This window comes from Thamnophis sirtalis, unplaced genomic scaffold (assembly GCF_051295495.1).
Source record: "Thamnophis sirtalis isolate CommonGarterSnake01/CBP01778 unplaced genomic scaffold, rThaSir2_p1.2 scaffold_6, whole genome shotgun sequence".
In the NCBI taxonomy this organism is placed as follows: domain Eukaryota; kingdom Metazoa; phylum Chordata; class Lepidosauria; order Squamata; family Natricidae; genus Thamnophis; species Thamnophis sirtalis.
Genome location: NW_028261386.1, coordinates 73182857 through 73201900, shown reverse-complemented (window position 1 = coordinate 73201900; position 19044 = coordinate 73182857). Strand labels below are relative to the sequence as shown.

The 19044-nt window shown below is 33.2% G+C and overlaps 1 protein-coding gene across 3 annotated transcripts in view; it reads left to right on the top strand.

The window, feature by feature from the left end:
- Positions 1-19044, top strand: part of CEP43 (centrosomal protein 43) — a 28868-nt gene that overhangs the window by 5846 nt on the left and 3978 nt on the right. Inside the window, exons 4-11 of one of the 3 annotated variants that reach the window (XM_087718190.1) lie at positions 2173-2261; positions 3778-3915; positions 4333-4416; positions 10381-10437; positions 14021-14235; positions 15621-15730; positions 17449-17511; positions 18388-18421. In XM_087718190.1, the coding sequence (XP_087574316.1) occupies positions 2173-2261; positions 3778-3915; positions 4333-4416; positions 10381-10437; positions 14021-14235; positions 15621-15730; positions 17449-17511; positions 18388-18421 (790 nt within the window). The remainder of the gene's footprint in view (positions 1-2172; positions 2262-3777; positions 3916-4332; positions 4417-10380; positions 10438-14020; positions 14236-15620; positions 15731-17448; positions 17512-18387; positions 18422-19044) is intronic. The other 2 variants (XM_087718188.1, XM_087718189.1) reach the window with 2 other exon arrangements.

The window sequence follows — 19044 nt, the reverse complement described above, 5'->3', positions numbered from 1 at the left end:
GTAAGCCTCTTTTCTGTTCATTAAAGTTACAATATGTGCTTTACAAATAATGATCATGTGACGAAAGGGAGACTGTAACTAACAAAGAAACAACATTGACAAAATATTGCAGCAACCATTTTCTAGGCAAAAAGAGCTGAAACATTTTTTGAAGTCTAGAAAAATTAGATAGCAATTGAAAAGAATTCAGGTTCCTTCTCTAATTCACTGGAATATGAGAAGCGGAATTCTGTTATAGGCAATCTCAGGTAAAGATGCTTTTGCCTTTCTGCAGAATATATTTCTGGTGTGGTTTATATAGTGGAACTGACATGGATTGAATGAATGTTTATGAATGAATTACTGTTGTACTGACTTAGCAGAATTATTTCATTTTTTCTTGTATGAGCTCAAAAAAGAAATTAACCTTTTATGGCTCCTTGAAAAAGCTATTATTTACATTCCTTCCACATGGCAAATGAAAATTATAATATATCCATAGATATTCAGTAGAAACCATGTGGGTCATTGTAATAATGTATATAATGTTATTATTTGAGAAGATTTTTTTCATAAACAACTAATAGTTTTAATTTAATTTAATTTAATTTAAACTTGAAATGCCAATACTTGGTATTAAAAATCAATTTCCAAAAACAAGTCTGCTGGTAATCTTTATAGGCTTTATCATTGAAAAACAATTTGGGAAGAAAGGAGTTTAATGAAGATATGAAAATCAATATATATATATATATATATATATATATATATATGTGTGTGTGTGTGTGTGTGTGTGTGTGTGTGTGTGTGTGTGTGTGTGTGTGCGCGCGCGCGCGCGCGCGTGTGCTATTGCTGAAAAAGGAAATCAAGTTTACCTGAATCATCCAAGGGAATATATAACATACTATAGTTCATGATAAAGTGACATTCAAAGTGAGAACTCCTACTTCAAAATTTAGGCTACAGTCTTTTTCCACTTGCCAAATAATAGCCATTGAGTTCAGTTGGAATTGTGAAATCATTCTCTTAAATGCTAAGATGCATCAGTTTAAGAATACCTAGGTCAATAAGAAAATGTAGCCTTGCAAAGTTATTTATTTATTTAGAACATGTATATGTAATAAACAATGCTTAACTCAAGCAATAAATGACTTTGTGTAGCTTACAAAAATCTCTCACCAAAATAAAAAAGTAAAATGGAACATGAGCCTAAAACAAAACAGTTAACTGGTGATCAGAAACTAAGATTTGTTGTACCCCACAAAATGGGAACTCATCTCATCTCAACCCAGGTTCCAGGGGAAAGAGCCAGGTCTCAATTTCTTTTTTAAACTCAGCATATAGCAGGAGGTTGTTCCAAAGGCTAAAAGCCATCTCCAAGAAGGAACACTTCCTGGGCCTCTCAAGGTAACATTGTTTCAAAAATGGGACCCAGAGCATCATCTCATTTGGAGCATGTAAATGGATAGAAAATGTTAAGAAAATGCAGTCATGCAAATAATCTGGCAGTATGCAAATGCAGGGCTTTGCAAATAATAACTTTGAATTAAGTATTTATTACTTAATGCATCTTGGAGATACTTAGATCTAGATCAGACTAGGCACCAGGGTGCCCGAGGGATCCACTATTGGTGCTTATTATATTTCCCATCCTGACTTTTTAAAATAGATTTAATTAAAAATTAATTAGGAAGATGTCATTATAAAGCAGAGGTGAGGAACAATGGCTCCTTTAAAACATGTGGACTTCAACTCCCAGAATGGCTGACACATTCATAAAAGGGTCATCACTCCCCACCCCTGTTATAAAGCAAAATTCTAGGCTGTTGCATCATATTTATTGGAATGCCTAGAACCCCCACCCCACCTAATTTCCATTGGAATTATATCATGGAGTTTAAATGGGTAATTTTTAATGCCCATGCCCCATCATGTCAAATAGGCAAGTGTCCCAAGGCAGTCATTTGATGAACATGCCCATATTTGTATTCTCAAAATTCCAATCCACTTCTATCTGTACTGTAGAGCATTACTGAAATTCAAAATGCTTTTCTTTTATATTAAAAATCCCAAGTAACTTTTGAATTTAAAATCTTTTGTTTTTTATTCCAAAATGAATTTGTTAGGTTAAATTATGTGTCTTAATAGTTAACAATTGTAATTAAAAGATATTTAATATGATTTCTTTAAAAGGCCGATTGGTGGCTAATCTTGTTGCTGAATTTCTTCAGTTCTTCAATCTTGATTTTACTTTAGCTGTGTTTCAACCTGAATCAAGCACAGTAAGCATTTTAAATATTTTTATTTCAACATTATACTCTGACATTGTTCTGGTTTAATGGAACCTGAATTTATTTTTAAACAAAATTAGTATGCTTTGTATTGCTATACTGGCATACCCTGAACGGGAATATAGTCATGCTCACTACAGATTAAATGCAGGAGATGTTTAATCTAATATTCCAGTGTCTTATTTATGCTGGAATGATATTATTAAATTACAATTTTCTGAGTTTTTGCTTATTTCACTTAGACCAGGATACAAGTAAAGAATATTCAACCTATAACACAGTGGTTCTCAGTGTTTTCTTCACTATGGACCCCCTTGATATATCTTTTGTGGCCACAGAGTCCCAAGATTTAACACAAGATTTAAATCATAACATATCTTTAAACTTGACAACATTGGATAATTCAAAAACAAGCATTTAGGTTTAGAAAACAATTTAGATTTTCGGTATCATTTAGGGTTGTTGTAGAAAGACCAACATCATATTTACTATGGATACCTTTTTGTCATTTGTATTATTTGCTAATATGCATGATAGAATTTCAGATTTGGGATGGCTTAATTGGTTTAATAATTGAATAACAACACTGAATGGATCTTGCTTTTATTTTCTGTATGCATTCAAAACTTAGTTTTATACTTCTGAAGCAAAGAATTTAAAATAGATTTAGCTTACAAGCAACTTTATATAGGATAAAAAATAGGTTTTATGCCTTGATATTGACCAAACCACTTGTATATTTGATGGCTTAACTATGTGAAACATGAAGAACCTCCAGTTCCCCTGAACATTTACATCTTCCATGTTTAAGTTTATCAAAAGTTTCTCTACCTCTGGGTTAGTTTCTCAATTATTTTCTTCCATAATTTTAATATTAAAATAAATTTTAACCTTAATTATGGAAGTCTCCATACATTAAAACTAAAACCTTTTATTTATATATGTATTTTACAAATATATATTTAGTCCACTTTTGAATGGTTCTAGGTAACATAACGTGTAGTGTAGTAAAATATAAAATATAATACAGTATGTTTATTTACTTACTATAATTGGAAGTTGCCACAATAACCACAATAAAGTCACAGCACAAATGAAATTTTTTTCCAGTCCAACCGTGGTTGGCTATGTTGATATCTCTATATTAGTTCATATAATGAATTTGGTTTGTAGTATCTGGTAGAGAGCTCATTTACTTAGCTTAAAACTTAAGATGGAGAAGAACTTGGAAGGTGAAAGAACATAATCCCTGTTATATGTAAAGTTTATTTGTATATAAAGCTATAGAATTAAATAATTTTACAAGACCAATGAAAAATGGGGAAGCTAAAAGAAAAAGAGGATATTTGTGGCACACACCTGCATATTGTAAAAAGGAATATATGGCCATGAATTTTGACATGAAAATGTTTTATATTTAGTTTGCTATAAAAAAATAAGAGAACTATTGAATTACCTTTTGGCTTAGAGTTGTATGTATGTGTGTATCTTTGTTGTGTTTTTGCAGTCAAATGGACTTGAACCTCGAGAAAGTTTAGCTCAAGACTTGGGCATTTTAGAACCTAAAGCTCCAGTAGATGGGCCCTTGCTACTGGAAGTGGTCAGAAGATGTCAGCAGAAAAAAGGCTTTTCTAACAGTGGAGACGTAAGACTGTTAACATCCTAACCATGTTAATGAATTCTTCATTTTGATGTAGGTACTTTGAAGAGCAAATTATTGTTGAACTAGTGATGTTGATTTAAAATGTTTTGTAGTGTTTCCTTTGGAGAGAGTATGTCAGTACCGTTTTTGTGTGCATGTCCAAGTCAATCTTGATTCCTATTGATTAAGCAAACAAGTTCCTTAAGTTTTCTTGACAACATTTTCAGAAGTGATTTGCCTTTGCCTTCTTCCTAGGGCTAAGAATGACTGGCTCCAAATTGCCTATCTGGCAGGACTCGATTTCCTTAGTCCTGTTTACACATCTTAACCATTAGACTATACTGGCCATTAGACTACTGCTTAATTGTATTCTAATAAAATCATATTTTATATTGACTTGTTTTCTACATTTCTATTTAGGTAGCTCCAGTAATATCTGAAAATGTACATTCACCTCCAAAATCATCAGATGAAAGGTCTAACATACTTTCAGTGCCAAGTAAGGTAAGCTGGAATAGTAAAATAAAGCATATCTTTAAAAGTGATATTTCTAGAATCTAATGCTAGTCTACGCATTCTTTGTAATGGGAAAATATATATTACCATAATAGCAATACCACAAATATATACATATATTAAAGCTAGAAACATGGTTTTATAGAAATAATTATGGAACTTTATATATGCACATATAGAGCAATTGTTGGTGGATCTTTCACTGTTTTTGGCAACTTGTGGTTGCCAAAATTGGAGATGAGAAGGGCTTTGCGAGGCTTTTTAGCCTAGCAAATCTTTATTTTTAAATTATTTGAACTACCCTACTGCTTAAAGATGTTTTGAGGCCTAATCACTGGCAGCTTATAGAGATTTTCATAGTTGTAATTGCAGCTCCGTCTTTTCTTGAATACCTCCTACCCATCTTAATCAGAAACTATCCTGGTTGATTCTTCTAAAAAGTTAAAATTATTCTGCCTAAAGCTTTTGGTTCTGTACATTTCTTTTAAGGATGAAGTTGTAAGACAGTTTTGCCAGAAATTGCTTAATGGGTTTGATTTGGAAAATATTTCTGGGTCAACTTGTTATTTTAAAGCAAAACAAACTAATGTATAGTTAACAAAAAACATATGAATGGGTTTTTATACAATCAAATATTAGAACTGATGGTAGAAAGCACCTATTACAGCTTCCTATTAAATCTGAACCAAACAGATATGGATTGTTCAATAAACCATGAATAAAAATACCCTAATTTAGAATTATTTCTGATTCTCAAGTACCATGTTATTGGAAGAATTGTTCAGTAATTTTATTGTCTTAACAATCCAAGTTCACTCTACAGGTAGTCCTTGACTTACAACAATTCATATTGTGATGGTACCGAAAAAAGTGACTGATTGTCACACTTACAACCATTGCAGCATCCCTATGCTTACATGATCAAAGTGCAGATGCTAGGCAACTGACACATATTTCTCACCTTTTATAACTTCTGACAAGCAAAGTCAATTGGGAATCCAGATTCACTAAACAGCTGTGTTATTAATCTAACAAGTGCAGTGATTCACTTAACTGTGGCAAGAAAGGTCATAAAATGGAGCAAAATTCACTTAACAAATATCTCGTTTAGTAACTTGTAGGTTAAATTGTGGCTGTAAGTCGAAGACTACCTGTATTTCAAATTTCTCTCCAATTTAATTCTTGTTGAACCATTCTTGACCTTTTTTTAATTTCCAATGCTCATATTCAGAAACTGTTTAATTATACAGATGAAGTTCTAGGGCATACTGTTTTGCATTATACATAGAAACTTAGTGGGGCAGATTTTGATAGTGATGTCTGTGCAAGTAATTAATGGTGTTATATGTTTACTGGGTTTACTAAAAAAACAAGTACAGGATTTTCAAAGGGAAAATATGCCAGTAATGTATAACATTAAAATAAAATAAATATTGAATAAATATTAAATTAGCTATGGATACTTAATTATATGATTAAGAGATAATTAATGCTTCCCTTTAAATAAAAAGCAGTGAAACTGTTAAAGGAAGATGGGGCAAATGTGAAGATGAGGCTCCTGGAATTCTTTTGAAGTTTTCTGTTCGTTCCATAGGGATGTATGGAAGAGTTTTTTTTCTGGAATGCTTTTTCCACAACCCCCATCCAATTTGGGCTATTTAAAGCTCAATCTTTCTTTTCACAGTTTTTCCCACCAAATGTTTGCCCCATTCTGTTTTATTTTCAGAAACCTATACTGCTAGAGTATAGATAGACACACAAGACAGAAAAATTCCAACCTTGTTCATGTAATTTCATTTTCCATGATTCTATTGGGTTGGAATTTATTTTTTAAATAACCCTTCTTTTAATCATGAAGAGGTTGCTTTCTCAAGTGTACAATTCTAGTTACAGTGTTTAAAAAAAAGAGTTACAAGCCCAGATGTATAGTATTTAGAAGATACTGACTACCAGTATCTGAATCCATTGCAGTCTGCCTTTTAGCCAGGATATTGGATTGAGTTTGTTTTGGTTGCCTTGGTGGGGGATATATACCAGAATCTATATGAGAGGAAGTCTATCTTTTAATTTTCTTCAGTATAGTCAGTCCTTGCTTATTAACTGCCTTATTCAGCAACCATTTGAGGTTACAATGGTGCTGAAAAAAATAACTTTATGACTAATGCTCACAGTTGTGACCCTTGCAGCATCTCACAGAAACATGATCACCATTGTACTCGTTGCTTGTTGCCCTGGGCTTGACCTGTTGTAAGCAGGCACATAATGGAGAATACATTTTGAAAACTGTACTAGCAAAAACAAATGATTCTACATTGTATGCCGGCTTCCTTTCCAATAAATGTAAATACAAACATTAATCCAATTCTTGTTCATTATCACAGTGCAGGGGAACATTCTAAATGACAAGGAGTAGTTACAAGGCAAACAAAAGTCGAAGTGTCAGACTGATTAGTTTTGTCAGATTTGAGCCAGCTATCCCAGTGCTGCTAGCTCCAAAGGGTGGGTAGTAAGGAAAAGGAAAGCACAGTCTCTGTCATGTGATTTCCTACTTCGGTACCACTTCCCTTAATGACCGAATTGCTGGTCACAATTTTGTTAGCTAAACGACTGTATGTATTTGGGGGTTTTGATAATATTTTCTGAAATTTGAGAATATTATTTTGAGGTGTAGTTTTCTAGGTCAGGCCATATTCATACGATGGTGGCTGCTGTGAGCCTGCTGTTTTATGTATATATTGGCCTTTAGTATCCTGCAAGATTTTATCTTGCCCTTGTACTGTATCTGCTTAAATTGCAAAGTGAAATGATCTAGAATAAAAGAACTTGACAACAAGTCATTCTTTATTTATATTAAAGGGAAAAAAAGGGGGGGGAACCTAATGTTGATTCAAATATAGGTTTAAAAGAATATAGAAAATACAGGGTTTTTTTCAAAAATACACACACACACACACACAAAATAAAATACAAGTGTATAACTAACAGTTAGGTTTACTAATGTTTACCATCTGGCTCTAAGGATGTAATCACTATTGTCATGTTCAGGGATGATGTATATAAGAGAAAATAAGTTCGAATGAAATCTTGACAAGAGATAAATAGTCACAAATAGTTTTACATGTGGGATTGCATTCCTCCTAGAAAAGCAGACCAGGAATATTTCCAGCTGTTGACAGTTATATAAACTTGGTTATATCAGACTAATCCAATGGGCTGTATATAAGAGTACCTTGAAGCTTCAGTTAGTGCAGTATATGATAGCTGAGCTGCTCACTAGTAGTGCATAATAACAGAAGTCATGCTTGTACTGAAGGACCAGATTTAGTTGCTGTTCAAGCTGTTGATTTTATTCCATGCATAAAAATGGTTTAGGGCCTTTTTATCTGAGGGACTTACTATGAATCTATAGAGAAACTTAAATTCGACACAAGGAATCTCATTGCAGATAACTGAACTTTCATTGTTTGATGGATACACAAGAAGCATTTTTCTGTATGTAAAACAGAGATAATCTCTGAAGAGAGAAGGGGTAACAAATATTCCTTGTTTTTGCTTGGGAATGGAGAACATAGATCCCAGTGACTGTTTAGAATCAATATCATAGATCAGAATTTGCCACTAATATGTTAAGTATGATTGAGCTGTATATAGGTAGTCCCTGACTTACAACTAGTCACTTAAAGACTGTTTGAAGTTATGGTAGAGTTGAAAAATGCTACTTGTCCTTGAAATTACAACTGCTGAACCAGCCTTTTACCACATATAGTCATTTGATTGCATTTTGGGCATTTATCAACCAGCTAGGTTTTTTTTTTTTAATGTTTCGGGAAAAAATGTCCATTGAGTAAGTTGGATTTATATTTACTCGATTCGCTTAACAACCATGATAACTTGCTTTATAATCACCATAAAAATAGTCATAAAAATGAATTTGGTCATGTGGTGACTCAAGTTACAACTGCAAGAACTGCAACTAACAACTGAAAATTCTGGGCGCAATTGTGATTGTAAGTCAAAAACTACCTGTAATTGCAAATCCAACAATACTCTGTAGCATGGAATAAAAAGGAAAGAAACCCTAATACTACATGACAGCCTGAATGTGTATTCCCTTCCCTCCAACTTACATTCCAAATACTTAAGATGGAGCCAATTTGAGTTTCTTTTTTATATTTTCCTCATTTCCCAGACTTAACTCGTAGTTTTAAGCACTTTTCTGTAACGCAGAAAGGAAAGAGAAATTCATTGGAGATATTTTTTTTATTCCTTCAGTCTACATGAAAAACATATTTTCTGCAAAGAAGCCTTGAGCAATCAGAATCAGTTAAAAATGATAGTACCTGTTTCCATTTTCCAATCAGCCAAATGTTGGCAGAGAAGAAAGCAAGATGGCACTTATACACTATAAAATTGCATCATGAAATTCAGCCAGATTTTTTTTATCAGCCGCTTGTTTCAGTTTTCAAGAAGATCTATATATTTTAATGTGAAATGTTTTCATAATGCAGAAGTCTGTTTCATTGATTGAAGAGTTATGTAGCGACACTTGTATTGCCTAGCTTGGTTGTAATGTTTTTTCTACATATAAAATGCTTGGTGACAGCAACATTCGCAATGCTGGTTGACAGGGAGCTTTGGATTTCAGATTTTGTGACTCAGTTTTTCCTACTTTCTTTGGTTGATAACTTATTGAAAGATAGTGAACACTTTAAAAATGACGTCTACTTGAACTGATCTAAACAATCAGTGATGATCAAGGATGTTTGTATTTAAGAAATATAACTATAACACAGCTAAATTAAGCTAACCTTACCTATGCTTACCTTAAGCAGATAAATGGTGCTTTTAATGTATGTACAGTATCATTACATAATGAATTATGAATAAGTTTTATTCAAATCATGTTTGATTAGCAGGGATGTTCTGTTTGAATTTTCAACTCAGTTGTATAGGTTATGTTAATTTTAAGGATAACTTCGTAAATTGTAATAGAAGCTGTATAATCAAAGACATTTAATATAATGCAACATGAAGCAGTATGTTTTTTGTGGCAGAAAAATTACAATATTCTCTATTTCAGGGTTGAAACTTTTCTCCTCAAGTTTATTATAGAGTTGCACATTGAAAATTCTATTCAAAAAAGGGTACAGTCAGGGTAGAAAAGTAAAGTCAGATAAAAAAGTGGTGGACCCAGGACAATATTTTAAACAGTTAAAAAATCCCTAACAAAACATCATATATTTAAAACCCTCTCAAACTAGTGTTATAGTGTTTTTCCAGAAATGGCAGCAATATTATAAAGGTTTGGGGTAATAAAAGAGTAGAGATCAGAGTGACATTCTACTTTATATAGAAGATAAATTATCAATATCATTTTTAAAATATTTAATTAAAAGTAAGATCCAGCTTGAATAATGGATTTATTTTATTTTATTTACTTTATTAATCAAATTTATATGGCCATCCATCTCATATAAACTGACTCTGAGCAGCATACCATAATGAAATGTAAAAAGAAATGGGGAATGGTCAATTATCTTTTAGTAATACTGGATTTAACTTCATTTTTGCTTACAGAAGGACATCCTAGATAAACATGACACTGTCTAATAGAATACTGAAGTGCTATGGACAGTAAAATAAATTAGAAATTTGACTAGATAAGAGACTATTCACCAGCCCAAACAGAATGCGTGTTTCATTCCATATCTAATAAACTGAAACTAAAGAAGTCAATTGTTTTTGCAAGTGAAAGAGAATTGGAAATGGCACTTTTCATTTAAAGTTCATGTGCTATTCCACAAAACCCACAATATTTTTAATACATGGATTTTAAAGGTTTTTCTTAGTAAACACAATATAATTTTGTTATATTAGTATTTAGTTTTACATGATATACCCCAGATACAATTTATTTTCATTTTTATGCCATTATTTTATTCTTATGTTCAGATACCAAGGTATAAAGGACATCGTAAACAGAAAAGGTGCTTGAACACAACTGAGCAGGTAAAATGCATGAGCAGAAGAACCTGGCAAGTGTCTCTATTTCTAACTTGAATAAAAGAGCAGCTTGCACTAAAAAGTAAATGCAACTGGCTCAATTGCATTCTGGTAAACTAACTCCATATATATTCAGGTGTAACATGTACTTTGAAACACACAATAATCACAATTATATAAAATTTAATGAAATGTCTATAATTAAATTAGGGTGACAAATACTTACGAAGTGCCCATTTGTCTGGCTCCCTAATAACTTAATAAGTTAAGTGTTTCCACATGCTGGTGCTTCAGGTTCCGTTTAACATCTGAATCCTTAACATACACCTATATTTATATAATTTAATTGATATTGTTTAGGGATAATATCAGGTCTTGATTTTTGTAAACTAATTCATGTATGAAGTTTACTATGAACAAATGCAGAGAAACCTGGAAAAGCTTGATATACCTTCCCAATCTTGTTTGCAGGTTGGCTTAGAAATGAGATAGGAAAGCTCCAAATTGCGAAGGGCCTTGAATAAAGCAGCTATAGTAGTGGGACAGCATTGGTTGCCCTTGTCAGTAACCTTTGGAAAACCTGGGATAGAGGTTGTGTGTCTGTCCTGAGGCTCTTGGCAGCTTCTGATATCACTGACCATGATAACTTTTTGGACTGGCTTTGCAAATTGGGAGGCACTATTTTGTGGTGATTCTCCTTTCTCTGTGGCTTGTACCAGTCAGTTGTGATGTGGGAAGTGATATGCACCCCTAGGTTACCAAGGGTACCTCAGAGATCAAGGTTCTGTCCCTCCATGTTTAACATCAAAGTTGCTAGGGGAGATCCTCAGTACCCTGATTTTACCAGTTACACATCTTTAATCCATGTTGGACAAATAGTGCTGTTCAGTTGCTGGCTCTGTGCCCAGAAGCTGAAAAAGCCTGGATGGGGAAAACTGACTGTGTTTCAACTCTATCAAGATGGATTGCTTATGAGTTTTTGGCTCCCTAGTGTCAAGACAGTTGCTATCTCTGACTCTGGATGGGATAACACTCACCCAGAAAGATCTGGCATGCAATTTGGGTTGTTTTTCTTCTGTTGTGTGGGTGTTTTTAAATTGTATTGTATCCTCTGATATTTCAAAAATTGCTCAAATAGCCAATATGCAAAATGTAGCCTCAGACATTTTTGCAGGTAGTAGCTATCAGGGATTGTGTATCAGGATTGTTTCCTTCTTAGTTCATCAACCTGGGAAAGTACGGTTAAGCGTTACTTGATCTTACCAATAACAAAGATGAAATGTAGTATCAAAACCAGGCTTATCTCTTGAAGGAATGAACCTGTAATACAAACTTTTTCCTACAGTGAGAGGCTACGCAAGCTCAAGAAGAGAATGTGGGCAATTAACCTGTTCTAATTTTTGCTTCTTCCCAAAAGACATTTAATCAAAAATACTTATAATACCATCTCCTTAAGACCATAAAACAAATCTTACTTTCTTATTTATCCAATCAATTCCTTGAATCTAGATGTAATAACCTGAAGAAATGAACACAGATGGTTAACTGAACTTCATGCTGTTCTTGTTCTCAGATGTTAAAACTGAATTTTTACTCCCTATTTATCATCCTGTAATCCCTTAATTTGGAGTAGAGTCAGGGTGACTGGATGGAACTAAAACATCCATCCAGCTAATGAACCTGAATATTTTCACTGACCATTTTTCACAACAAGTGAAAGTCCTTGACTTAGGATCATTTGTTTAGTGGCTGTTTGAAGTTATAATGTCACTGAAAAAAATGACTTACAGTTGGTCCTCACACTTATGACCATTGCGGCGTACCCACAGCCACATATTCAAACTTTGGACACTTGGCAATTAGTATAGATTTATGACAATTTCAGAGTCCTGGGGTCACATGATTGTCATTGGTGACCTTCCAACAAGCTTCCAACAAGCAAATTAATGGAGGAAGCCTGATTCACTTAACAACCATGTGATTCACTTAATGACCACAGTGATTTGCTTAACAACCTCAGCAAAAGTGTTAAAATTGATTATTCATTTAACAACCCACTTGCCTAGCAATGAAAATTCCAGTTCCAATTGTGGCTGAAAGTAAAGGGCTACCAATAGTTGAAGAATCTCAGTTATGGTGGATATGCATCATTATATATGATAAGAATGTCTTAACAGTAATATTTTTTTTTCATTTTTATACTCCATATTATATAAAATAAATACCTTTTATCATTGAACTTGTAATTTGAAGGAGAGATTTCTAATCTTTATTATTTATTTACATTTTCCATATTGTAATCATCTCACTCTCACACAATTCTTGGTGGTATATAAAATTAATATTGTCCTCCTTTTTTCCTTGGAGCAAATTACATATTTGCTGAATTTAATTTAACAATGAAGATGTGAGAACTTGTAGAAATAATTGAACATGGTGTTTAGTGCTGCTAAGCCTGATTATAGTCAACAATAATTTTATGTCTTTGGTATTCTTGAGCAAAAATAGGGAATATATTCAAGCAATATATTTCTAATTTATAATACCCTTTTCAAAGAAAAAGTAAGACTAACTTTTTTGAAGGTTTTTTTTGGAAATTTAGATCTTTTTAAGGTTATTTATGAAGTGATTATGTAGCAATGGGTGCTCAGTGGTTGGTTTTTCCCCTTATCTAGAAATAGTTTTTTCTATTTGCTAGTAAAGCAGAATTGTACATTTTAAGACATTATGTTTACCATTGAAGTATCATCATAGTGGAGAAAAATTAACAAGGGAGTGGGAAAGAATGCTTAATCTCTTCTACTTTTTATTCTCGTACTTCTAATTTGGTTTTTTATTTTACATGTCAATTTGTTTAGTATTACAAATTATTGTTTATATTCATTGTGGCAGTATTGGATACCTTAATAATAGCAATAAGTAGAAAACTATTTTTAAGACTCTGGAATTGGGATCACTTCTTACACCTGCAATGTATTGAGTGTGTGTGTGTGTGTGTGTGTGTGTGTGTGTGTTGTATGTATGTATATGTGTGCATGTGTGTGTGTGTACACACACACACACATATACAAGCTCTCCTTCCTTATCAGCTGAGTCAGGGAAATTATTAGATGTTTTGTCAAGGCACCTGGTATACCCCAAATATTGGAGGGAAGCATGCTCCTTCCCATATTTGGGGCATACCAGGTACCTTGACAAAACATCTAATCATTTCCCTGATTCAGCTGATAGGGGAGGAGAGCTTGTGGCGTAGAGGTTATTATAACTGCCTAACATGTAAAATAGCCCAAGTTCAAATACCAGTAAGGGTATGGCTAGCTGATGAGAGTTAAATAGCTTGAAATAGATCTATACTAGTCTCCCTTCATTTATTTATCAGCAAAAAATTATCTCCTCTATATCTCTATCTCTATCTATCTATCTATCTATCTATCTATCTATCTAAATTAATATGACACCATAGTCCTAATAACTATATAAATTATTGATCTATTGTTACATCTGTGTTATTCTATTATCAAAAATTGTAAACAATTCAAAGGAAACACATTATGTGGCATTATTTAAGAGAATGCGTAATTTCTTTAAGGTTATTGAAACCAGTCATAGTGATACAAGCATCTTGTCTGGAGAAGCAAAGAGCAAAGGCAGCATTCACTTCCTACCAAATGAAATAAAAATAATTTCTGAACCAAACAAAGAAATAGATACCAAAGAAAAAAATAATCTAGCAACAGAAGAGGATGCAGAGGGTGATTCTTTCTTTGACGATCCATTACCAAAACCAGAACAGTCATATAGTTGGTAAGTTAAATATACTGATCTAATGTATTTATTAGAATATTTTTATTTGAAAGATACTGAATTTACTTTTACAGTAAATAAAGGATAGGCTTTTTAGAACCTTTTCTTCTGCCCAAAACAAATGATGAGTAGCTTGTTCTACTGCCTATTTTGCACTGCAAAATCTTTTCTTAAATTAACCAACCTATAGGTTATACTGCTAAAACCTTTCTAGTGTTTTCCTGCCTGAATAAAGTACTGAACCCATTTTTTAAAGGAATAGAAAATTTATTTTCTATTTGCAGTAAAATCTTTTGACTTGGAAATATTTACATTATATGTGGAAATACATTTGATCATAGTGAAGCTATGATTTCTTCATACATATGGCTACAAAAGATGCCACATTAGTATTCCAGCTTGGAGGATCCTGTAATAAGCTGTATATTTGTAAGGCATCTTCAGAATATGTTATATAGATTGTCTTTGATTTAGGATGATTTATTTAGTGATTTTACAAAGTTATAATGGTACTGAAAAAAGCTACTTATGATCAGTCCTTACAGTTAAGACAGTCAGAGTATTCATGGTCACATGCTCATGATCCAGACTCTTGGCAACTGGCTCACACTTATAATACTTGTAGCATCCTGAAGTCACATGATCACCATTTCCAAACTTCACAGCTGGCTTCTGACAAGTAAAGAGGAAAGCTGGCAGGAAAGGTCATAAAACAAAGTCACGTGATTTCTTGCTTAATGACCGCACAGCTTAACAATGAATTTGTCAGATAAAATTGCAGTTGTAAGTGAAGGACTACCTCTATATAAACCTGACTATTTAAACTTTTCTAGAAATTTGGTTTGGCACTAGGAACAGCTGTGTACACGGGGTAAAATATATGTTCAGAATGATACGCCATGAAACATACTTAAACCTTTAAATACACTAAATTGCCCTCTCATTTTGTAGTTTTATTGTGGTGATTCCATTTTGTATATGCAGTTTTTTCAATTTCAGCTAAAGATTGAAACAGTCAAAATGCTGTTAATGAAAACTTTTTACAAGTTCAGAGAATTAACATAAACTATGTTCCCTCAGAATTGCCTTTTGTGTTAAGAAAATGTTTAACTAAATCAATCCAGAATTCTAGCTTAGTTGTATGCAGATTATATTACAATATAATTTCTTTTTTCATAGAATTATTGATATTGGTGATCAATAATTCTGTAACATAACTGTTTTAAAGAATCTTCTGAGATTAAGTAAGAAATAAATACAGAACTTTGCATTCCTCACTTTGTAGCAAAAATCATTATTCATTTTGCTAGTTGTCATATTGTATTAGTAAGTGAATGCTGAAGTAGTTGGCTGATGATTGCATTCGCCATCTCTTTTTATTAAAGGAAAAATGATTACAACAAAGCAGCAAATGTTGCATCTCTTTCTGATTCATTACCCATAAAGAGTGGTCTGAATTCTTTGAGTGAAGTACCTCCATTAAAGGAGTCTGAAAGTAAGTATTTTACATAGATATCTTGGCTGTACTAAACACAATACAATCAGAATTGGCCTAAGTTTCATGGTTAGCTTGTGTTACATGATCAGATGTTAAACCATTTGTCATTCCTATTTTATAAGAAAAGTGAGAGAATGGGATACACATGACCTGTGATAGCTAATGCATTCCAAAAATACAGAACTGATAGCTGGCAACAAGATGTATTGTTTCATTGATGAACTGAAGTACCCTATTTTTCAGAGTATAAGACGCACCTTCCCCGCCCCCTAAAAGAGGGTGAAAATTTGGGTGTGTCTTATACACTGAATGTAGCCCCACTCACTGGCCCCAACCCTTTGGTCTCTGCCTCCAATTTACCTCTGTAGCAAACGGGCTTGCGGAGGTTTGAATAAGCTATAGCAATCCCTGCAGCCTGTAACAGCTGATGATCGGGAGAAATTGAAAGTGAAACTTGCTGTTTGCTCCACAGCAGATTTTTTTTCTTGTGCTTATCAGGTTGTTTGCTGCAAGGAGGTAAGTCAACAACTATAAATGCTTATAGAATGTTCAAATTATTAGACTTATTTTTAAAGACTGATTTATTATTATTCTACACAACTTAACAAAATAAATGCTTGATCTGAAGAGGCCCCATGCTATTGTTTTAAAAAGTGCTATTCTTTTAAATAGCAGAGAATAACTATTTTAACAGCATCTGTACAAGTATAGTCTGAAATATAACACTACAAACAGTGTATATTGTCTGTACTGTTTGTTGCAAGCAGGCAAATTGCTGAGAGGCAGATATTTTTCCCTTGTTTTCCTCCCCAAAATCTAGGTGCGTCTTATACTTTGGAGCATCTTATACTCCGAAAAATACAGTAGCTTTCCTCCAAAAGCCAAGTTAAGTGTTAAAAATGGGATAGCAAAAATGTACTATTTGTCCTTTAGATGTACCCAAAGACATGAGTGGATTTTGACTTATGCATTAGGATTCCTTCTTCTTTCCCATTCCCACTGCATACTTCCCTTCCAAAAGCAGGAATGGATAGTCCTAAGCAAGCAGGTTTGACGCCTTATACCACCAGTCAGAAAAGAAATCCCAATGGGTAAAAGTTCATCCAATATAATTTCCCTTCTGTTTCTCTGGTGCCAATTCTCCAATTTCCATTCACATATAAACTCTTTTTCACAAGTCTTTGTACGCATAAAAAGTCCCTTTTCTAGGCCAGGTTTTTCAGATTGCGTTCTGCAGAACCTTAGGGTTCCATGAGAACTTGATAGGATTCTGTGATAAACTTAAAGAGGAAAAAAGTTCATGCAGCTCTGTCATTAGCGCTTTGCCTAGATTAAAGGTTCCAGGATTATTATTTTTGATTTAACACATTGTGCAGCCTGAAATGTTTGAAAAGTCCTTTTGTAGGTTCTCTTTTTCTATCACTACAGCTCTCCACACCCAAACAGTGCAGGTGGTAAAGAGCAAGCAAAGATCACTGTCCAGTTTGAACAATTCCCATTGTTTAAAAAGATTCACAAACCCCTTCTGGAATAGATTTTTACAAATGTAGAGAAAAGGGAAGTAAAAGATTGATTTCTGTTCCCATTACCAGTCATAATAGCAATATATTAACCTAAAATAGGATTTAATATTAATAATGTTTTCAAACTCTTACTTTGATTAACAGGTTTACGTAAAATGCAAGCATCATTTTAATCTAATTTTTATTTTTCAGATGCAAATTCAGTTTTGAAAGATGTAAAGATGGTGAATTCTAAACTCGTATCACTTGAACTAGGCAAGTAGCTTGTCTGCAGAAGTACAGTTAACATTTATATATGTAGTTGCAGAATGTTTTTTCTAGGAATTAGTATGGTTTGCCCTTACAGATAGTCCTCGATTAACAGATGTAATGGATACTGCTCATTATGGTTGTTAAATAATGATGTTCATAAAATGGGTCACCGTGTGGCAGACTTGATTTTATTACCTTTTTTGAGGTGGTTATTAAGCAAATAATCATAGTTGTTAACTGATTCTGCAGGTGTTAAGGAAATGCTGCAGGTGTTAAGCAAACCCATTATTTTCTATGGAGCATTTTTGCCAAAAACTGGAAATAAATGTAAGATTTTGGCAAAAATGTCATAGATGTCATGAGATACTGCAGATGATTGTAAATGCAGGCTGGTGCAACCACATGACTGAGAGCCAGCCATTGGAACTTTAAAATTAGGTTATAAATGCCTTCTGGGAGTCTATCCTAACTTTTAATGGTTGCTAAGCAACTGGTTATAAATCAAGGATTACCTGTAAGCGTTATACATTAAACATGTTATTCTCAAACTTCATTATTTTTCTCAAAAAATACTTGTATTTTATAATAATATATATTAAAATATTACATTTATATGCTGCCTGACTCTCCATGACTATGGGCGATTCACAATTGTTAAAAACATTTTAAAACAGAACAATACAAACTGCAGCAACATAAAAAAAGAACAAAAATCCCGCAGAGGAACAAGGAAAAAGTAGACAGGGGTGTTCCTCAGCCAAAGCCTGGACAAAGAGCCATATCTTCCAATCACACTTAACTATTGATGTCAAATATCAATGTATATTGAAAGATTCAATTTCAAGTCTTCTAATTCTTCATTCAATTGTTTACAAACAGGAGAGGAAAATGAATATATTGATGATTTCAACAGGTAAGAGGAAAAATATTTAAAACTATTAATTTTCAGGAAGATGGATATAAATAGCATCATTCAAGGATAGGTCACTCCTAGGAGGACTTTCCCAGCTTATACGCTATAGTAGATATACTCTATTTATAATTTCACATATTTCTAATTAAGCTTACATTGTTTATATTTTCCTCCCTAGAAATGATCAAAAATGTTATGTGAAACAGTACCTTTTACCTATCTGGTCCTTTCAGGCCTGCTATGATTGAGTATTTCCAAAGGAGAGAGATAACACTTGAGATAAATTGGATGGGGAAATAGCTAATTAAGAGAAGCAGCTGGAGGAAAAGCTTGCTTTTAGAAATCTAATCTTGCTTGGCCATGCTATGCACAGGAATACAAAATGGAGATCATTTTTTTCAGGAAAACTCACCTAAATCTCTTCATTGTTATAATTGTTTTCTGCAGTAGCACTATTTAATTTACTCAAGTGCTTTAAAAAGCGGGGCTTGAAAATTTGTTTTATATTTAATATTTTAAACATTTTATAAAATTTTAAGTTTGGTTAATTTTATAAATTCTTTGATACCTGGCAATTCATATGTCATTAACTGTAAAGTCAGTTGACATTGCATCTGATTAAA